General features: G+C 44.9%; 1 protein-coding gene across 19 annotated transcripts in view; it reads right to left on the reverse strand.

The window, feature by feature from the left end:
• Nucleotides 1-19,834, reverse strand: part of DTNA (dystrobrevin alpha) — a 233,872-nt gene that overhangs the window by 131,923 nt on the left and 82,115 nt on the right. The window contains exon 2 of one of the 19 annotated variants that reach the window (XM_080381488.1): nucleotides 10,224-10,930. The exons of the other annotated variants lie outside the window; for them this stretch is intronic. Coding sequence (XP_080237614.1) covers nucleotides 10,224-10,234 — 11 coding nt within the window. The 5' untranslated portion in view covers nucleotides 10,235-10,930. The remainder of the gene's footprint in view (nucleotides 1-10,223; nucleotides 10,931-19,834) is intronic. 19 annotated transcript variants of the gene reach the window in all.

Here is a 19,834-nt window from a genome sequence, read left to right on the forward strand (position 1 = left end):
CAGATACAAAACATCCATGCACCTCCACCCCCTTGGCCTGGGAAAAAAAACTTTTACAAAATTACTTGCTTGTGGAACAGAATTGTATTTAACTGGAAAATGCCAAATAATCATTATTAGCACTGCCCTACTGGATTAAGCACGCGTACTGACCATACAGAGCCTTCTGAGTTAAACATTGATGATTTACAGTTTTAAATGAATTCTTGCACTGCTGAGACATCTTAGTAATACATTTAAAGTCTGCCTTGCAAAGTGTACTTGAGTACATGAATTATTACCTCTGAAGGGCCAGGCTTTTCTGAAGTGGCCCTAATACGGTTTTCCCAGCAAACAGCCTTCCCCAAAACAGCATTTTGAGTTGGAGTAACTGCTTCTCCTTTCCAAGATAAAAAGTCTGTTCAAGGTGTGAAAGGTACTATTGTTCCAGGAGTGTCTTACGTAATAATGTAGCCTTGCAACTATACCATTAAAAGGTCAACTTTTCTACTCAGTTCTCCATTTGAATGTGATGGAGCACACAGAAAAAAACAGCTACTACTATCATGGATCTCACCACCACCCCTGTCAGAAAGTCCAAAATAAAAATAAAAATAAAATAGTAACTACTAATTCATTCTTTCTTGCTGCTTTATGAGTAGAGTCAAATTCTGTCCAAGGTAATTCATTATTTTTTTACCCTATTTTCATACAGGACCTGCCAAAGCTGTTTGTGCAATCTGTATCTTACTACAACTGCCAGTGAAGGCTGGGTTTGGAGTTCACAGATCTCCACTTTTGTACATGTTAAGAGTTGCAGATGTTCTAAGAGACCTCTGAAGACAGAAAAGAGCAATGAGGCTCCTGGAAAAGTCACCTTACTTTGCCTTGAAGTAGGTATGTATGTATTTATTCACTTTTGAAATTCTGTCTGGCATTCTGGATACAGGGACAAAACACACAGTGCAAGAGGATTCTCCTCAGAGAATTACTCAAGGCATAATCCTCTTAATTGTTACGACATGGTGCATTTTCTTCCCCAAATACTGACTATTAGGAGAACAGATAGCCCATAAAGCACATCCTGAAGTTGTATAATGTGATTGAGTTTCAGTTCTTACACAGTCGTTTGTGAACTCTGCGATAAGTACTTTACACACAAACAACTGCAAAAAACCCTAAAAGCTGAAAGGCAAGCAAACCTTCCATGCACATCCTATTAAGGTTACTGTCTGTCTTGTATTCTTGCAGTGACTTCACTCTAATTGTGTATAAAGTAAACAACAAAAAAAGAAAACCTATTGAGGGAGCCTAATGGACTATTAAAGGACATCATCACCTGTTTTTAAAGAAAGGAACACAGGCTTTTGAAGAGTAATATCCCTCTGAACCAACAAATAATTCAGGTCAGACAGCTGAAGCTGCAGGCTGGATCCCCAGCAGAGGCTCCCTGACCAGAGGGCTTTCCCACTCAACAGGGTTGGCGGACGTACAGCACCTGCTCACTGTTCATAGAAGGAATGACAACACAAAGATTAACAGAGCCATAATTTCAATAATTCATGTCTACTCTGGTGTCCCAAGGCTAAAAGCAACTTCTTGTGTCGCTCACGACTTCACCCTTTAACAGTCTTTACCTCGTCTGCTGTGTTTCCCCCCCAAACCCAGTTCTCCTTCACTCCTACAGGTTTGTAGCAAACTTCAGCAGACCTGCAGGAAAAGCAAGCCCGTTTCAGAAATTGTGCTTGTCAGTAATGGGGGATAGCTCTGAACTCTTTCACTTTTTTTAACACAGTTAGGCACCTGGACCATGCTCCTAAGACAAGTGGGAACCAGCTTCCAGGCAGCACTTCCTTTTGTATGGAAAGGGTTGGGCATGGCTTGAAGCATCATTGTGTGCTTACTGTTCTGGAACAGAGTCAGTTAATACACTACCTGGAAAATGCAACAGGAGATTGAGCCAATGTCAAATGCACTCAAAGGAAGGTTACTCTGCTTTTCTTTAAACACCTGTTGGCCAGGGGCTGCATTACACAGATGGCATCAAGAACATTTGGACTTGCAGGACAAATGGCCGCTTTTCCATCAAAATATTTTCTCATCAGACATGTTACTGAGACTTTTAGAGGGCTCTCTTCCTACTGCCATGGGATAACTGATCCTCTCACACAACACTCAAGCCACACAAAATAAAGGTAAGCCTGGCTCCTATGAGAACCGACTCTCTCTGGAGGAACTCAGTCTGCAGCAGCTGTGAAGACTTGACTCTCCCTTTAAAATGTGGCGTGAGCAGAAGGGATGGAGTAGCGGCACTGCTCCAGCACTTTTGAAGCCAAGCAGGATACGGCACAGGGAATCACATCTCTTCTCACTGCCCCCACTCGCCTGACAAACAGCTTGACTTCTTCTGTGCTGCCTTTGCGGCACCCCTGCCCTGGTGCTGGGCAGCTGCCTGCATCGACAGGTAGGAAAGGCATCCCTAGTGCTGCCCAGATGGCTGAAGGCTGGGCTGCAGACCCCAGGAGACTGCAAGATATTACAAACAAATGCCTGTGGTTGGGTTTGTTCAGCTGTCAGATTTCTAAGCCACAGATGATCAGGTTTAGGCTTTCCTTCAAATAGAGGCCAGCACTCAGATTGCTTTCAGAAAGAGCCAGAACTGTTAAGCCCCATTGACACAAGCTGCATCCCAGCTGAGCCAGCCTGTGTCTCGGCAGGGCTAGTGGGCATGGCACAGGGGCACCCAGATGGCTCCAAAGGGGGTCAGCAAGATGCTGTGCCAGCTCTGGCTCCCAGCCTGCCATGCTGCACCCAGGGAAGTCCTCACAGAGCTGCTCGGATGTTACCACCACTCTGAGGGGCTCCTCAGAGATGTGGGTCCTGCAAGCCCCAACAGCACTGGTCCAGCATGGCTTCAGAGAGCCTGTGAGTCCCCCCACCTGGCATGGCTGCACCAGTGCTAACAAGCCTGTCTGGACTCAAGCTGACTTGGGTGCTCTTTTCAAATTAATAATGCTTCAGGCCAGATCAGTGGAAATACAATGCAGGAAAATCTCTGTGGCTGAGCCACTTCACGGCACAAGTATTTGGTTCCAGCACTGCTGGGGAGGCAGCGTGCAGCGACAGGAGCAAGCAGCCACGGTTTGGCATGGGGGCGAAACCTTGCACTGAGGCAGGCAGGCAGAAAATTTGCGTTAAGAAACTGCAGCCTTAATCTCCAAATAGCTGAAAAAGGGTTGTGTCAGCCAAAGTCTTTACAGCCTCTCCTTCCCCCTCCCTGAGGATTCAAGTATCTGGTAGCCGGCAGTGCACACCACTGGCAGACAAAAGCCCACACAAGCCCTATGGTGCAAGAACCCACAGAGCCCCAAAAAAATCATTTTGATTATTTGATGAGCAGAGTTCCTTGCTCGGTGCGTGCCTCTGGTTGCAATTAAACTCTGAATGCATTGTCCTTCCATTAGGGAGAACTCACTGGCCACTACAAAGCATTGTCAAATATCTGCCACCCATGTCAAGACTTTGTCAGGTCTGGCTTTGCATTTTCTATCTTGGGTGCTTGACATGTTCCTCGCCTCGTCCTGCTGCCCTTCCCAGGGAATGGTTACTATGGGACTGAACACAAGGCCAGCAAACACTGTATGAAGCAGCACCGTAACACTGGGGAGAGCAAATGTTTGAAGACTGGAGCACATCTATATAGCAGAGTGACAGCTCAAGCACTTCCAAAGCAAAGGAACAAACATGCAAGCACAAGGGCCCAGGGAGTGGTTTGATGAAATAGCTTTTTTCTAATTGTTCTCAAAAGGACACATTTTAAAAAAAAATTCGCAAATACATTAGCAATTAGGTTCCCTACCACTGTGGTCACTTCTACACTCCTGCAAAGGCAGTTTTATTTGAAACACATTTCTTCATTTATATTTTAACATGTTTCTACAAGGCAATAGCTCAAACCACCTCAAAACCCATCTGGGCTCAATCAGCTCAGCCACCCGCCTCTTGCCACTCACCTGAAAGCAATGCGGCTGCTGCCGGTCCTGCCCAGCAGCCTCAGGCTCTCTCTCTCCCCCTCCCCCTCCCCAGCTACCCAGCAATGCCGCAGTACCACCTCCCAGGCAACTTCGGAGCGAGGCGTGTGCGTATGCTGGGGGCACGTGTGTTGTAATGGGCATGCAGTCAGGATCTAATGTATATGCTTTTTTTTTTTTTTTTACATCGGGCAGGCAAGTTTAAAAGTGTGCGAGGTTTCTTTCAGTGGCTCGATGGTAAATCACATATAAGACATAAACAGATGTAAGCAATAGACTCGGTAAGGAGAGCAGACAATCTGAATTTGCGTATCTTCTATTTTAAGCATGTAACATGAATGACCTCAATTGCCCGCACAGAGACACCTGCCTCTCTACCATGAAGTTACAGGGAATTGCTGCTCCTAACGCTGTCCTCTGAATTGCATCCAAGTTGGAAGCTTAAAGCAGATGGTATCATTCCATCTCCTAAGGCTCTGCTTCCAGTAGACAAACCCTAACCTCTTTAAAAATGAGCAAATTCAGTTACAGGAGTGCGGACCTAAATCTAGGTGATCCAGGGCCTGGAGAGACCCTCTACAGAATTCCCTTATGCTAGAGCGGTCCAAACCGCTGCTGACAGAAAAGCGAGGAGGACTTCTGCCAAAAGCTCTGGGTTACTTCATCCATTTATTTCCTCTTACCTCAGCTAACCAGCATAAACTAAAGAGGGTCAAGCCAGTACAGAAAAACAAACCTCAGGGTGAAAATGGAGGCCAGCCAAGGAGGACGGTAGAAGTCAGGAGGTGGCACCCTTCTCTCTGAGCCGGTGCCCCCACTGATGCCGGGGGCAGATGGTGAGTGCCAACGGATTTCTCAGAACTGGGGCTTTTAGGCAAGAAGCTTTACAATGTTTCTGATCACCTATCATTATGGATCATGCAGTTCTTCTCCATAATGATCTGGCCTGCAGCACTGGCCAGATTATGTTATCAGTAGATAATTCTGGTTGCTACAGTTTCCCTGGCAGTTTCAGTCAGACACAGCACTCTTCCTTGCTTTCAGAGCCCAGGTCCCGGTTCCTCTGATAGGAATGGGTTTCAAGATTCCTGTAAATACAAAGCTTTATACAATCTCCCAGAACATTTAATCCCTGTGATTATTAGGGATATATTTATGTATCATCGTTATCAAATTTTGTGTGGTTTTGTTATCATTTGGGGGCTTTTTGGCTACATCTATCACAAAATACAAAAATTCTGCCTTGTAAGAGATCTAAGGATTTTCTGTCCTCAGCTTAGCATAGACTATACGTGCTGATTTTTGCCTCTGTAGCTATGTGGTAGGAATCCTGTTAGCATTTATGTATGCCTCCCTAGATACTTATTCCATGCTTTAATTAACTCTAGGATTTGAGTCTTTCATGAGAAAATTATCAAGTAGGGCCACTGTTGTGTGATTTCACCACTCAGCCAGAGGGAGACAAGGATATTTTATTTTCAAAATTATGAGGGATATGCCAACAACCTTTCAACTACAGTAGTTCACTGGCAGTAATGCCACCATGATAAAACCAAAGTCACTGAAAATAGTACCATGACATTAGCAGTCGAAAAGCTAAAATTGATATGCATGTCTGGTCCACTTTGTTGTAGTTAGTTTAAGGATATCAAGGGAAGTGTGCTGCATGTATCAGACAAAGTGCTTGTATAACTAGAACCTGACATTTTATATTCACAGCTTGGCACAAACTACAAGGGAAACTGATGTGGAGAGCTCATCCCGCCCCTTATCTGAGATAATCATTAAGCTGTCACAAATTTTAGAACAGCTAAGCATCTCTATCCGAGAGCAATTCTGCAGTCTGGCAGGTAGAGTGGGACTGGGGCAAAGAGGCCACCCACTAAGTGAGGCTCCAGGGCCACCCACTAGGTGAGGCTCCAGGGCCACCCCTAATCTCTCCCAAACCCTCTTCTCACCGACCTGCAGGAGCTGAAAATCTCATTACAGGGCAGGGCAGCTCTGCTGGCTCTCAGCTCTCCCGGGCCCTGGGGACAGAGGAAGCAGCAGTGGCAGCACCTTCCCTGGTGGCTGAGGACAGAGCAGGGAGCAGCACCCATCTCTGGGGGGCTCCTGCTGCTAACCCAGGGCTGTAAGCCCCAGTGGCCAGCTGACAGGCATGCTTAGGTGGGCTTTAGGAGCACCAATGAACAGATAATGCACACTCAACCATCTGGAGTTTTCCTCCTCAGCCATGAATGCCAGAAACTCTATTGGGGGGGAAAAAAAAATCAATAAATTTTTTGTCCATATTTTACTGGGACCTGACTGCCTATCAGGGGCTGAACCTGGTTACAGGTTAGGGCTGCAGGTTTCCAGAAGAGAGGGAAAGAACCAGACTCAGCTGATAGATGAAATGAAGTATCCAAACACCTTGGCAACGAGAACACATTCCTACCTATCCGCTTTTATATATGTCCTCTCAAGCTTGCTGCCATGTTACCGTGCTGCCGGGCAGCATGTGTATTCTGCTATGGGGCTGCAACAGCATGCCTCCCTGAATGCTATGAAAGTCATTTTGCCCTCAAGCAACAGAAATCCGCACAGGATTTTGTTTGACTACATTTCTTATATAAGGAACCACAGTATTTATATGAACAGTCCTTAAAATATACAAACCACCTTTTTAAAAAAAAAATCAATTTTCTGACTTTCAAAAATGTTACTATTATGTGATACTTAAAATTACTTCAAATAAAACAATTGTATAAAAAAATAAATTATCTCTTTTGTTTGCTTTATGGTTTGGTACTTTGTGCAGCTTTTTAATATAACAGAGGAGAGTGAAAGTAGTAATAGAATAAAAGTAATCTTGAAATAAAACATGGACAAGATATTAAGGGAAGTGCACTAAGTGAAACTATTTTTAACTCTTACTTTAATATTTGATTACACTTCATGGCCCATCTACATTTTTGTATGATCTTGCTGCAATTTTACATATTGCTTTATTATCTTACCCCAAATGCCTTTATTTATTGTGCTTTGCCAACAGCCATCTTCTGTCCTTCTTAGCAACTTGTGTTAATGAGTGTGGAAGATCAGTAGGAGATACTAACATGTCTGAAATGCTTCCATCTCCTTGCTGCTTTTGCTGAGCCAACCCTTTCCCCGTATGTTTGCCCTAACACAGGGACAAGAGCCCACTGACTATGGAGCTCACAGGACCTCACTGCTCGCAGCATTTCAGAGTGGAGCCAGACCCACACTCTGGCACGGACTTTAGAGAAACACAGATCAGACTCTGCCTTACCTGGTCCACCACCCTGCTCTTTGTGGTGGCTCAGGGCAGTCTCCATCTGCATCACGAACATGCCAAGTGCATGTAAGACCATGCGTACAAGCCTAAATCTTCTGCCATTTAACCCATAATATTTTAAAGAGTACATCTCCATCACCTGGTTGGCTTCAAGCTGATTGATCAGATGTAAACTCCTTCTTTAAAAGACCCTGCATCACATCTAGCAAAGCAGGTACCTCTGAACAGACATACTGCCAGAGGTCACCATGCCCGCACACAGGGGAAGCCAAAGCTGGTGATGTGAACACAAGTGAAGTTCACAGGATGTGCTGAAACTTAGCCAGCTTCTGCACCCCTGCTCCCCAGCGTGGAAAAAACCCTGCTTTGAATCCAACGAGGCCAACTAAGCACATTCATAAGCTTTAGGAGGACTGAACGCCAATAAATCTTGCATTCACAGAGACACAACTATGAAATAAAAACAACTCCTGACTTCCATTTATAGGCCTACTTGCATTTTTTTTTAATTCATGCACTGGGATGTAGTGGTTTCCCTATCTCTAAATCTCTTTGAAAGCATGTTAATTTGTCTTTTTGTTTTTTTTTCAAATTAGCAAAAGTAAAAAACAGACAGATTCAGCAAACCTAATATTACTCAGAAAGAAGTGATATTAACTAAATAGGACACCACCAGCAACAATTAGAACAATGTGTAAGTATAACTGGGTCTGCCTGCTATTAGCATGAAAGCATGAGGAATGAACTGTGATGAATACAAAAGTCTTTCTACACAAACCTTTAAGGAAAATGTGATTACAAATAGTGGGGGAACCACAGTACTGTTTTTTCCATGGCTTTTTAACCAAAGCAAGCCTGACTTTCCTGTTGGGAGTATGGCAAAGTACATGGTTACATAGGAAACAAAAGGAAATACGGAAGAAGACACAATGACACAGACTATCTGAAATTGTTAAGCATTGTAAACTAACGTTCGTGTTTCAGTGAACTCTGTTATTGTGTAGTACCTGAAGCACTGTCCAGTGTCCAGCTAAGGGCACTGCAATATGACATCTCAATCCCTTCATCTGGCCATATGATTAATTACTACACATACCAACGTCCAAAGTGCTCCAAGTTTGTGAGCTGGGACCTTGTTCATAACATCCACACCTTCTCTCACTTTGACTTGTTTACATGTGAAATGTTGTGCCAGGAACGGAAGTACATCCTGGCTAAAATTAGTTCTGATGGTTGAGCTGACTCCCAGCTTCCTTGGGGAACCAGTTTGCTACAATCTTCAGATGCAAAGGGTGAAACAGACTTCAGAATTACTGCAGCAACCCTGTTCTCAAACTGAAAATGGGCAAGTGGTTTCACATGTATCAGGCATTTACTTCAACTAGTATGCAGTGGGCACACCTGGAAGACCCCTTCCTGTGACCACCCTCTTTCCCTGCAGGTGGCTCTGCAAGGGAGGGATGTCCCCACGAAGGCTGTAAGAGGCAGCACCTGCAGCTGTCCCCTTGTCAGTGCATGGAAAGACTGTCAACCCCAGCTAACAGCTTGAAAACAGGGACAAGAGGACGGGAGAGAGCAAGAACTGAAGTACCCAGGATCACCCCTGAACTGGGTCACTGGGGAATCCGTCTGGGCTTGCTGGATGGAGTCAAGGTTGTGGGGAATACAAGCAGCTGAAGCCAGCTGTCTAATTTGCCTTCTCCTGACATTTATCCAACTGATTTCCCTTAAAAACATCCCATACAGAGTTTTGGCATAAGGGGTTCTGGCAGGAAAGTCTGTAAAGAGTTAATACATTTGGTTTCTACCTCTGGCAAGCTGGATTCATTTCCTCCTTACATCACAAATGAAAATAAATTAAATCTTCTCCCTGCGCTTTTCCACAAAAAAGAAGTTCCCGCTCCATTTGAGTAGATAAGCAGCCTTTTGCTCTGGAGAGGCCAATGAGGGAAAGCAAAGGAATGATGATTAAAAAAGAGGCAAAACAGTCCCTGCCTTTCTGAGGAGACCTGCACAATTCTTACAACAGCCATACTGAAACTGCCTCGTGGTTCAGATGACTCTCGGTGACAATCAGGACGGGGTTTCTGATCATTTAAAGATACAGCATCAACCCAAACCGCATTCATGCTAAGTGAAACAGCAGTTTTAACTAATTTTCACTGAAAAAAGACATTTCTACTTTAAAAGGTGTGGTCAAATATTTTTTGGCAATTTCGCTGTTGTTAATTTAAGCTCTAATTTTACTATCAGCTGAAAAGCTGAAAAACATTCTCTTAAAATCAGCTTATCATCTTTGTTTTGGCAATGTTTATTTTTTTAAAAAGAATTTAACTACAGCTGGTTTTCTTTCAATAGCAATACACATTATTTGTACCAGATGATCACCATAGCAAGGAAGTATCTGTAACTGTAAACTCAATGGAACTGAGTGTTATCAAAATTGTTCTAGAAACAATGTTTGACAATTTATAAAAAGTCACATATTGCAATACTCCTGCCCATACTTTTTCCTGAAAACAAAAAGAATTGAAAACTAATTTCTGACTTAAGTTATGGATAAGGTTCAAAACTTAACTGATCAGTCCCCTTTGCCCCTTCCTCTGATCTCCCAACCAAGCTAAAACTCAGCATTCAAAAGGAAGCATGTGCCCTCAGCCTTCAAATTTTAGGCCAAGAAAAATATACAGGACTGCCATCCACAGTACAGAAGGTGAAACGGGACAAAAATTAGAAAATAAAGAGTTTTGATTTGACTGCATATGAAAGATGAGCAGAGACATCTGGGAAACCAGATCCTGCTGCCATGACATGTTTCACCTATAGCTGTCCTGAAATATAACACTGCATGCTACTATCTTCTTTCACTGATTGTCAATTGTCTGGAAAATGAGCTATATCTAATGGTGTCTCACCTCATCTGCATCCTCAAATTTCCCACTCCAGTTCTACCAAAAGATGCATGCCAGTGTCAACCTGTGGAAAAGAGAAGAACTCCGCAACATTGCATGCACTACCAGAACCCATGGAACTTCTCCCCTTCTGCCTCTACTCTGAGAAATCATCTTTTATTTCATGTGTGCCTTGCATGTGGGAAGAGAGGCCAGCACACTGGTACTGGCCTCTCTTTCTCACACATGAGAGACACTGGAAGTCCCTGAGCGTGGATGCGAGCTTGAGCACATGCTGACCTACTCCCTTCCAGATTCAGCCCTTTCTGAAGACAGAGGAGCTTCCAGTCCCCAGGCTACTGCCATGGAAGCCAGCAGCCTGACTCCTGCTACCCTGGCACAAAGATGTACAAGGCACAGTGGCATTTCTGCCCACAGGGCATTGCTGCATTCTTAAATTCCTCCCCATGCTCAAGGAAGAACCCCTAATCTTACCTTTCTTCCAGATGTAAACCAACAAAACACCTAGTATGACAGGAAGGATTTCTCTCTGCTACTACTCATCTGCAAGGGAAGCTCTGAAGTGCCCCTAAAAGACCCTCTCTAAGACCCATACTTATCCCGACCTTTCTGGGATCCAGTCCTCCCTAGGTGGCTTTGAATATCTTAAATGCAGCATCTGTCCTCATCCCATTGTGTAACTGCACCTTGTTCTTCTTCCTAAAGCACCTCTTCAGCAATTTTGGACAAAAGAAAACTTGAGTCACTGGATGTGTGTATTAAGGAGGAGAGTATGTTCATGATGCAGAAGAATCATGTTATATTTTGAGCTGCAAGCAAAAAAGACAGAGCCTTTCAGGTGACTAACAGCTACCCACTCTCAGGAATGATTCCCCACATCAAACACTGCAGTAGAAAACCCTCTGACCTGATGAGTTAGTTAAGTGCACTGTGACCCAGGACACAGAGGTGACTCTGCCCTCTTGGGATTTGAGCACATAGAAATGACTGATGAATTACACTGTGGACCTCCAAATGAAGCACTTGCGTAAATATAGATAATCTTGACATTATCTTTATCTATCTTTACAGATATTATTAATATATCCACATATAAATGCTGAGGGAATATAGGTAGGAATTCGTATTCAAAACAATCAAGTTGAATACAGCTGCAGCTGATTAAAACCGTTTTAACTAGTACTGAGAGCCAGTCAGTACTTGCAAGCAAGAATGCAAATTAAGTATTTGCTTGTCCAGTAAGCCTGAGAGCTGGGACTCCTGGGTCTCCTGGGCATCCCGCCCGTGCAGCCAGGGCAGCAGTCACTACAGAAGCTGCAGCCCTGCTGAAATGCCTGCAGATCATAAAGCAACCACAGCTAATGTGAGCATGCCAGGTCATTCAACTGTGACAAAAAGATGCATAATGAAACAGATACAGACTCCTGCATTTTAAAATTAAAGTTTTCTGGGGTGGGGGAAGCAACGCCCAAGATGCAGACCACACAGAGCAATACATTTATCTCATTATACTGTAGAATAAGACAAATACAAAGGGCACCAAGTTGGTTTACCCCACAGTGTAAGTAAAGTCAATCTGTGGTCTATCCTGACTGTCCTCAGCTAGCATCAGTCCAACAGACCTGTTTGCTGTGCCTACAATGGGCTCCTACTCAGATAAACTATGACAAACTTTCTAGAGATGCAATAATCTAAAATTAGTTTTCAAAGGATCCGTGTGTGAGTAGGGTCCACATTTACCGCGAAAATACCATGTTCACCTAAATAGTTAAAAAGCAAAGCTACTGATGGTCAGTAGAACCTGTGGATTTCTCTTTTTTACTTTCTCTTTTGAATATTGTGCTCCTGAACTTGCCACACCTTACACCAAAACCATTGTCTTCAGTTCAGGAGCATCAAGGTCAGTCTCCATATGGAAATTATTTTAATTGTAAAACATATCAGACCCTTTGCATAAATACTTCAAAATAAAATGTGGCTTTAAAATTAAAGTAAATTATTTGTAATTTAATATCACTTAAACATTCTATTTTAAAAACTGTTCCAGAAAGGGATGAGAGGCAAACTGTAAAGTCTTAAGGATACAATAAAAGCAACATCATTCATAACTGGGCACATTACTTTTGGCTTACAGCAGGAAATTGGTTTTAAAAAAATAAATTGCAAAAGGACACTTATGACAGAAATCACTTGTATGCAACAATATTTGCAATAAATACTTAAAACTAGTAGCTCAGTGTGGAGGAGACTGTCCAGTTCTGGTGCCATTCTTTTATTTGCACTGACCTACAATTTTACCAGATCTGGTGCCATTCTTTTATTTGCACTGACCTACAATTTTACCAGATAAATAGAAGGCTCAAATTCTTGAGCCTGGAGAAGTGAGTAGGGAGGTGCACCTAGGACTTGTTTCCAGACTCCTGACTCTCACCACACAGTCATAAAATAAGGACAAGTTTCACATGCTAGGTGCCTAGGTGCTTTACCTAGTCTGCAGAGATTAAATGCCTCAGATAGTGCATCAGAAAGCCCATATAGGTCTGATCTTCCACACTGGAGACTCTACTGGAAGTTCTTCTGTTTGGTCCAAATTTCTTGCATAGTATAGTTGGGAGGAAGGAAAATGAATCAAATGAGAGAAGGGGAATCAGGACTACTCTCTCCATTGTGTAGTCAACCCACTGTTGGCACTATTTTGAGCTCGGTACTGCAACCTCTGTTTCCCCTGAGAGTGTATCAAAATCTTTGTTCAGTTCCTGATTTATTCTCCTGTGAGGTCTGAGTTTAGAGCTCTATTTTTCCCAGCAGTGATTAACTTCACTTACTTTTGTTACAGCTAAATCCTGTATGGGTACCTCAAATAAATGTTTTGGGTTTGTTGTTGTTTTTTTTTTTAATGACACTGAGCCAAAAACAAATACAAAGAAATAAAATGAAGGATAATTCAAATCAGCTTATCTGCTCAGACACTGCAGCAAGCATTGCTAACAGAGTTCAAAAGTTGCACACGGAAGACGAGAACATCTTATAGTGTGAAAAGCCAAGCTCACCGTGACGTTCTCCAACACCAGTTCACAGAATCATACAATGGTTTGGGTTGGAAGGGACCTCAAAGATCATCTAGTTCTAATCCCCCTGCAGGACCCATGTGCAGGACCTTGCACTTGGCTCTGTTGAACTTCATGAGTTTTGCATGGGCCCACCTCTCAAGTCTATCAAGGTCCCTCTGGATGGCATCCCTTCCCTCCAGCATGTCAACTGCACCACACAGCTTGGTGTCATTTGCAAACATGCCGAGGGTGCACTCATGCCAGTGTCCATGCTGCCAACAAAGGTTTTAAACAGTGCTGGTGCCAATACTGACTCCTGAGGAATGCCACTTGTCACTGGTCTCCACTTGGATATCAAGCTGTTGACCGCCACTCTTTGAGTACGACCATCCATCCAATTCCTTATGCACTGAGTAGTCCATCTGTCAAATCCATGGCTCTCCAGTTTAGAGACAAAGATGTCATGCGAGGCAGTGTCAAAAGCTTTGCACAAGTCCAGGTAGATGACATCAGTTGTGCTTCCCTTATCCACCAATGCTGCAACCCCATCATACAAGGCCACAAAATTAGTCAGGTACAATTTGCCCTTAGTGAAGCATATTTTCCATGTGCTTCAGCATAGTTTCCAGGAGGATCTGTTCCATGGTCTTGCTGGGCACACAGGTGAAACTGATGGGCCTGTAGTTCCCCAGGCCTTACTTTTTTCTCTTTTTAAAAATGGGGGTTATGTTTCCCCTCTTTCAGTCAGTGGGAACTTCACTGGACTGCCACAACTTCTCAGGTATGACGGATAGTGGCTTAGCCACTTCATCTGCCAGTTCCCTCAGCACCCACGGATGCATCTCATCAGGTCCCATGGACCTGTGCGCCTTCAGGTTCCTCAAGTGTTCTCGAACCTGATCGTGTCCTACAGCAGGTGGTTCTTCATTCTCCCAGTCCCTGCCTTTGCCTTCTGTGACTTTGGCAGAGTGGCTGGAGCACCTGCCAGTGAAGACCAAGGCAAAAATGTCATTGCGTACCTCAGCTTTCTGTATGTCCCAGGTAACCAGGTGTCCTGTTTCCTTCTGGAGAGGGCCCACATTTTCCCCAGTCTTCCTTTTACTATCGATGTACCTATAGAGTCTGTTCTTATTGCCCTTGACATCCCCAGCCAGAGTTAATTCTATCAGGGCTTCAGCTTTCCTAACCTGATCCCTAGCTGCTCAGACGATTTCTCTGTATTCCTCCCAGCTGCCCGTCCTTGCTTCCACCCTCTGTAGGCTTCCTTTTCGTGTTTGAGTTTGTCCAGGAGCTCCTTGTTCATCCATGCAGGCCTCCTGGTGTTTCTGCCCGACTTTGTCTTTGTTGGGACACATCACTCCTGAGCTTGGAGGAGGTGATCCTTGAATATTAACCAGCTCTTAGGCTCCTCTCCCTTCCAGGGCTTTATCCCATGGTAGTCTACCAAGCAGATCCCTGAAGAGGCCAAAGCCTGCTATGCTGAAGTCCAGGTTAGTGAGCTTACTGTGCACCCTTTTTGCTGCTCTAAGGATCTTGAATTCCACCATTTCATGGTCACTGCAGCCAAGGCTGCCCTTGAGTTTCATGTTCGCAACCAGCCTCTCCTTGTTGGTGAGAACAAGGTCCCACACAGCACCTCTCCTTTTTGGCTCCTCTATCACTCAGAGAAGGCAGTTATAATCAACACATTCCAGGAACCTCCTGGATTGCTTATGCCCTGCAGTGTTGTCCCTCCAACAATTATCAGGGTGGTTTAAGTCCCCCATGAGGACTAGCACTCGTGAATGTGAGGCTGCTCCTATCTGTCTATAGAGGGCCTCATCCACTTGGTCTTCCTGGTCAGGTGGCCTGTAGCAGACCCCCCCTATAATGTCATCTGTCCCTGCCCTCCCTTTAACCATGGCCCATAAGCTCTTGGTCAGCTCCTCATCCATCTATCCTCAGGTGGAGCTCCATGCACTCCAGCTGGTCCTTGACACAGAGGGCAACACCCCTTCCTTGTCTCCCCTGCCTGCCCTTCCTAAAGAGCCTGTATCCTTCCACCTCCACACCCCAGCCACAGGAGCCATCCCACCACATCTCAGTGAAGTCAATAAAACCACAGTCCTGCAGGTGTGTGCACACCTTTAGTCTCTAACTTGTCTTGTTTATTCCCCACGCTAAGTGCATTTGCACAGAGGCATTTAAGGCTGGGCCCTCAATGAAGCTGACTTGGGGGCGGGGGGGCTGCAATTCCTTTCTGCTGCTCTTCAGGTGCTCTCCCGCTGACCTGCAGTCCCTCTTCAGGCTCTGGGCATCTATTGCTGGCACTGGCATCAAACTGGCAGGAGTGGGATGGATTGGGGTTGCCCTATCCCAGCAATATGTAAGAAGAAAATGCTGATTTATCAAACACAACTCCCATCATATCTGCATACCCTAGTTTTGACAATAGTTTTGTTGGAAAGGTTTCTCAGGTCTAAGGTAGAATTTTTACTCAAAGCCCAAAAGAGGCTCATGCACATCTGGTAGTTAGGACTCCATTGATGACTGAGAAAACAGATGCTTGTGTCCCTAGCTCTGTCACTGTAGCTCAGGAGCCTTGAAATTGGAATGCCACCAGGAAGAGCCATCCTCCTAACTTCTGGGCTGCTACAATGCATGCCTGTAGGAATACGTCTCCATTTGATATTTTGAGAACAACCTAGCTTTAAACCAATGGTTAATGAAAAAAACCCCAATATTACCAACACCGACAGATTTCAGCATGAAGAGGACAATATTGTGTACAGTTCTGATAACAATGTAATAACCTCAACTCCTTTCTCCCTCCTGCTATAGTCACCCTCTCCAAACTAGAACATCCTTGTAACTGTGCTGGTTCTCTCCACTTTCCACATTCTTTTGCAATCACACTTTAAAAAACTGTCCAGACAAACTGAAACAAAGAACATATTCATAAAGATCACATTGTCATACTAATTTGTAATTCAGGAGACTCTGGCTTAATTCCCCATTTGTTCTGATCTCAGTCTCCCATCTATAAAACAGGATTAATAGCGCATCCTATCTCACAGCGTTTTTCTGGAGACGCAGATGTTTATGAGCCTGATGTGATTAGATGATCATATAGACAAGGAGCTTAGAAATATCCAAGACAGACCTTTGCCAGACCACTCCTGCTAGCACTCTCTGGACTATAACCAAACAGGCCCAGCACCAGCCTGATATTAAGAGAAGGACTACCTACCTGTCCCTCAGAGCCCTGGCTCAGTGTTCACTACACCGGGGAGGAGAGCAAGCAAGCCAGAGCACACAATGGCAGGCAGGAGAAAGGGGGGGCTCCTGAGGAGGAGGGTGGCATAGGAAGCCAGAAGACACTGAGAAGGAGGAGGCAAGAAGAGGGTAGAGTAACAGGTAAAGACAGGATCAGAGCAGGAGAAATGGGACACAGCGGAGGCAAATGATCGTGAAAATAGAGAAGGGAAGGTGTAAGCAGCTACAAAGGAAACTTCCTTGCTCAAGGCACGTTGCACCTTGCCTATGAATCATAACTGTATTAATGATAATTAATTGATGCTCATATGAACCTATCAGTAGTTTCTGGAGCTGCTCAGGAAACCTAGCTGGAATTGGTCCAGGTTTTAGTGCAGGTTTTCTCAGAAATTTAGTTCATATGTTCCTCATGTCTTATAACATCTGTAGCGTCAGCTCCAAGCAGCCTGAGTACTTCACATTTTTCACTACATGCAAACAAGCAAAAGGACAATTAACTTATCCCACATAACACACACACTATATCTCCCTGCCGTGTAGCTGCATATTGTCAAATACCTTTCCTTCTTAACCAAAGGCATCACTCCCTCCACCAGGATCAACATAAAGATTAGCTGTGAAGAGCATAAGTCAGGGAAACTGATTGATCAGTTGATTTTCACTCATTACTCATGTGATACACCAGATGTCCTGAACACTCAGCCCCTAATATTTCATCAGTTATATGCCTGTTAGCCTCTCTCTAAACCAACACATAAATAAGGAGATAAGAAAATAGCAACCAGTATTGCAACATGCCTTGGATTTCACTGCTCTTTGTGAAAACATAAATGACTGCACATAAAGGCTGAACTGGAGATGAGAGTACCTTCTTTCTCTCCCTAACTCACTCAGACAGTATAAAAGCTTTCAAACATTTCTTCCCTGGACATGAAAAGGAAAAAGCAGCTGCTAACACAGGCTGTTATTTGGGAGGCTGTTAATAGAAATCAGGCAGAAATGTATAGCTCTCCCTGCCTCTCACACGCTATTGTTAGGACACAGTCTAATAATTGAGCAATAAATCAAGTGAACCAAAAGCCTAAACATCCCTCCGGCTCCCTAAAGCAACTGCATCAGCTTTCATCCTTCTGGTTAATAGTGCTTAACCCTCACCCCAGTGACATGAAAGGCATCATCTTCTGAGGAAGGCAAGGATTTCCCAAGGGATTCACACAGGTATGCACAATGACCACCAGTTACAGATACAATGTGTATGTGTGGAGGGAACCTCTTTCTTGTTTATTTTGACAGCTTGAAAAATTTATTTACTAGGACAATAAATACAGCTCTGACATTGTTGCATAGGACATCTAAACAGTACAGGATTTTGTAGCAATTTCCAGCATCTTATCACAATTTCCAATCCACCCACTTTGAGAATAAAATGGTAAGACACAAATTGACAGCCCATTTCACCAATCAGAGCCCTTCAGATTAGATTTCTAAACTGAGCAGCTGCAAAAGCCCTTGGGAAAATCTTTGCTGTCAATAGTTTTACTTGGCTCTTCCTGGATGATGTATCCTTCACTAGCTACCACTCAGTACTTCAAATGTATAGCAAATAGCACTCACCGATGTTTTTATAGACCAGGCTTCCCCTTGCTCCAGCCCCCAGAGTTTCAAAGAAATACTGTTCAGAAACCTGTTGTTACGTTCTTATTATTTCCACTAAGGCCTTAAAATTACACTAATCCCTGGCACAAAGTGAAAACAAAACTATGATTCTGCACCAAAACTCAGGGGGCACTGGGCTGCAGGACCTACTGAGCCAACGCACACCCAGAGGGGGCAAGGGGACCCAGCTCTATTCACAGCAGTTTAAACATGGTGATTTTACTGATTTTCCTGCTGGATGTTCTGGACCAGCACAACTGAGCCAACTGGCTGCTAACTTCCAAAGTGAATTTTTTATCAAGATAAAGTAAGTCAGATTAAACATGTCTATGCTTATTAGAATGGACAATGAACTTTTTTTGGGAAACCCTTTATAAATGAGGGAGAGAGAGAAAAACAACTGATACACTGTAAAATCGTGTACCATCAGGAGAGCAGTGCTGAGACACACTGAATTATGCATAATGCTGAAGATGAGGTTTCGGAGTAAAAAAATCTTTAAATGGAGGCCACATATGTCTGTGCTAGTTGTCCTGTGCATCCAGGACAAGATGAAGGGAGTGTCTTTCACTTGATGTGGGTTTTCCCCTCCGAAGCCCATTTGATACTCCTGTTGTGTGTACACACAGTGCTCAAACCACTCCCTCCACCCCTGAGCTGAAGCTAGGATGCCATGAAAGCAGCCTGTGACTGACAGGTCACTCAGCAGCACAAACCTGACCTGCAGCCGAGACTGTCACACAAGCACATTGGTGTCAAATCCGCCTCAGCATACAACACACAGCTTATGTTAGCTTGACACCACGCACAGGAGGTCACCCTGTCAGTGCTTTTTAAGCGGCTCTGAGCCTACAGAACAGGGATCGGTGTTTTGCCACCTTCTCCCCGATGCTATGTGTTAGGTGCCCCGAAGCTGGCTCCAGGAGCTGAAAGCTTGATGTGGTGTACTGTCAGACAGCAGTCAGGAAGAAGGTGGCCAGCACCTGCAGAAGGATGCCATCAATGCCGCCTGCTTTCTTTGGCACATGCAACTGTGGCTTTTTGCCTTTATTCTTCATCCAATACATACTCCTGGTGACAGAAATTGTCTGTGGCCAGTAATGGGAGGCTTTTCTGTTACTTGTTTCCCGATTGCAGGAAGTGGCAGAGGACAAGTTTCTGTGATGGAGTGTATTGAGTTTGCTCTGCCAGGTTTTGGTAGCGGGCGACTACAGAGGTGGCTTCTGTGCCAAGCTGCCGGCAGCTTCCCCCATGTCCGACAGAGCCAGCGCCAGCCGGCTCCAAGATGGACCCGCCGCTGGCCAAGGCCGAGCCCATCAGTGATGGCGGCAGCGCCTCTGGGACAGCGTATTTAGCAAGGGGGGGGATAAACTGAGCAGCAACCTGCAGCCAGAGAGGAGTGAGACTGTGAGAGCAACAGCGCTGCAGACCCCCAGGCCAGCGCAGAGGGAGGCAGGAGGTGCCCCAGCCCCCAGCGCAGCGGTTCCCCGGCAGCCCGCGGTGCAGCCCCTGGCGAGGCAGGCTGTGCTCCTCAGCCCGCGGAGGGCCGCGGTGGAGCAGATCCCCACCCGCAGCCCACGGGGACCCCAGGCCGGGGCAGGGCGATGCCCCGAGGAGGCTGTGCCCCGCGGGCAGCCGGCGCTGGAGCAGCTC

Source organism: Falco punctatus (assembly GCF_963210335.1).
Source record: "Falco punctatus genome assembly, chromosome: 3".
Taxonomy (NCBI): Eukaryota; Metazoa; Chordata; class Aves; order Falconiformes; family Falconidae; genus Falco; species Falco punctatus.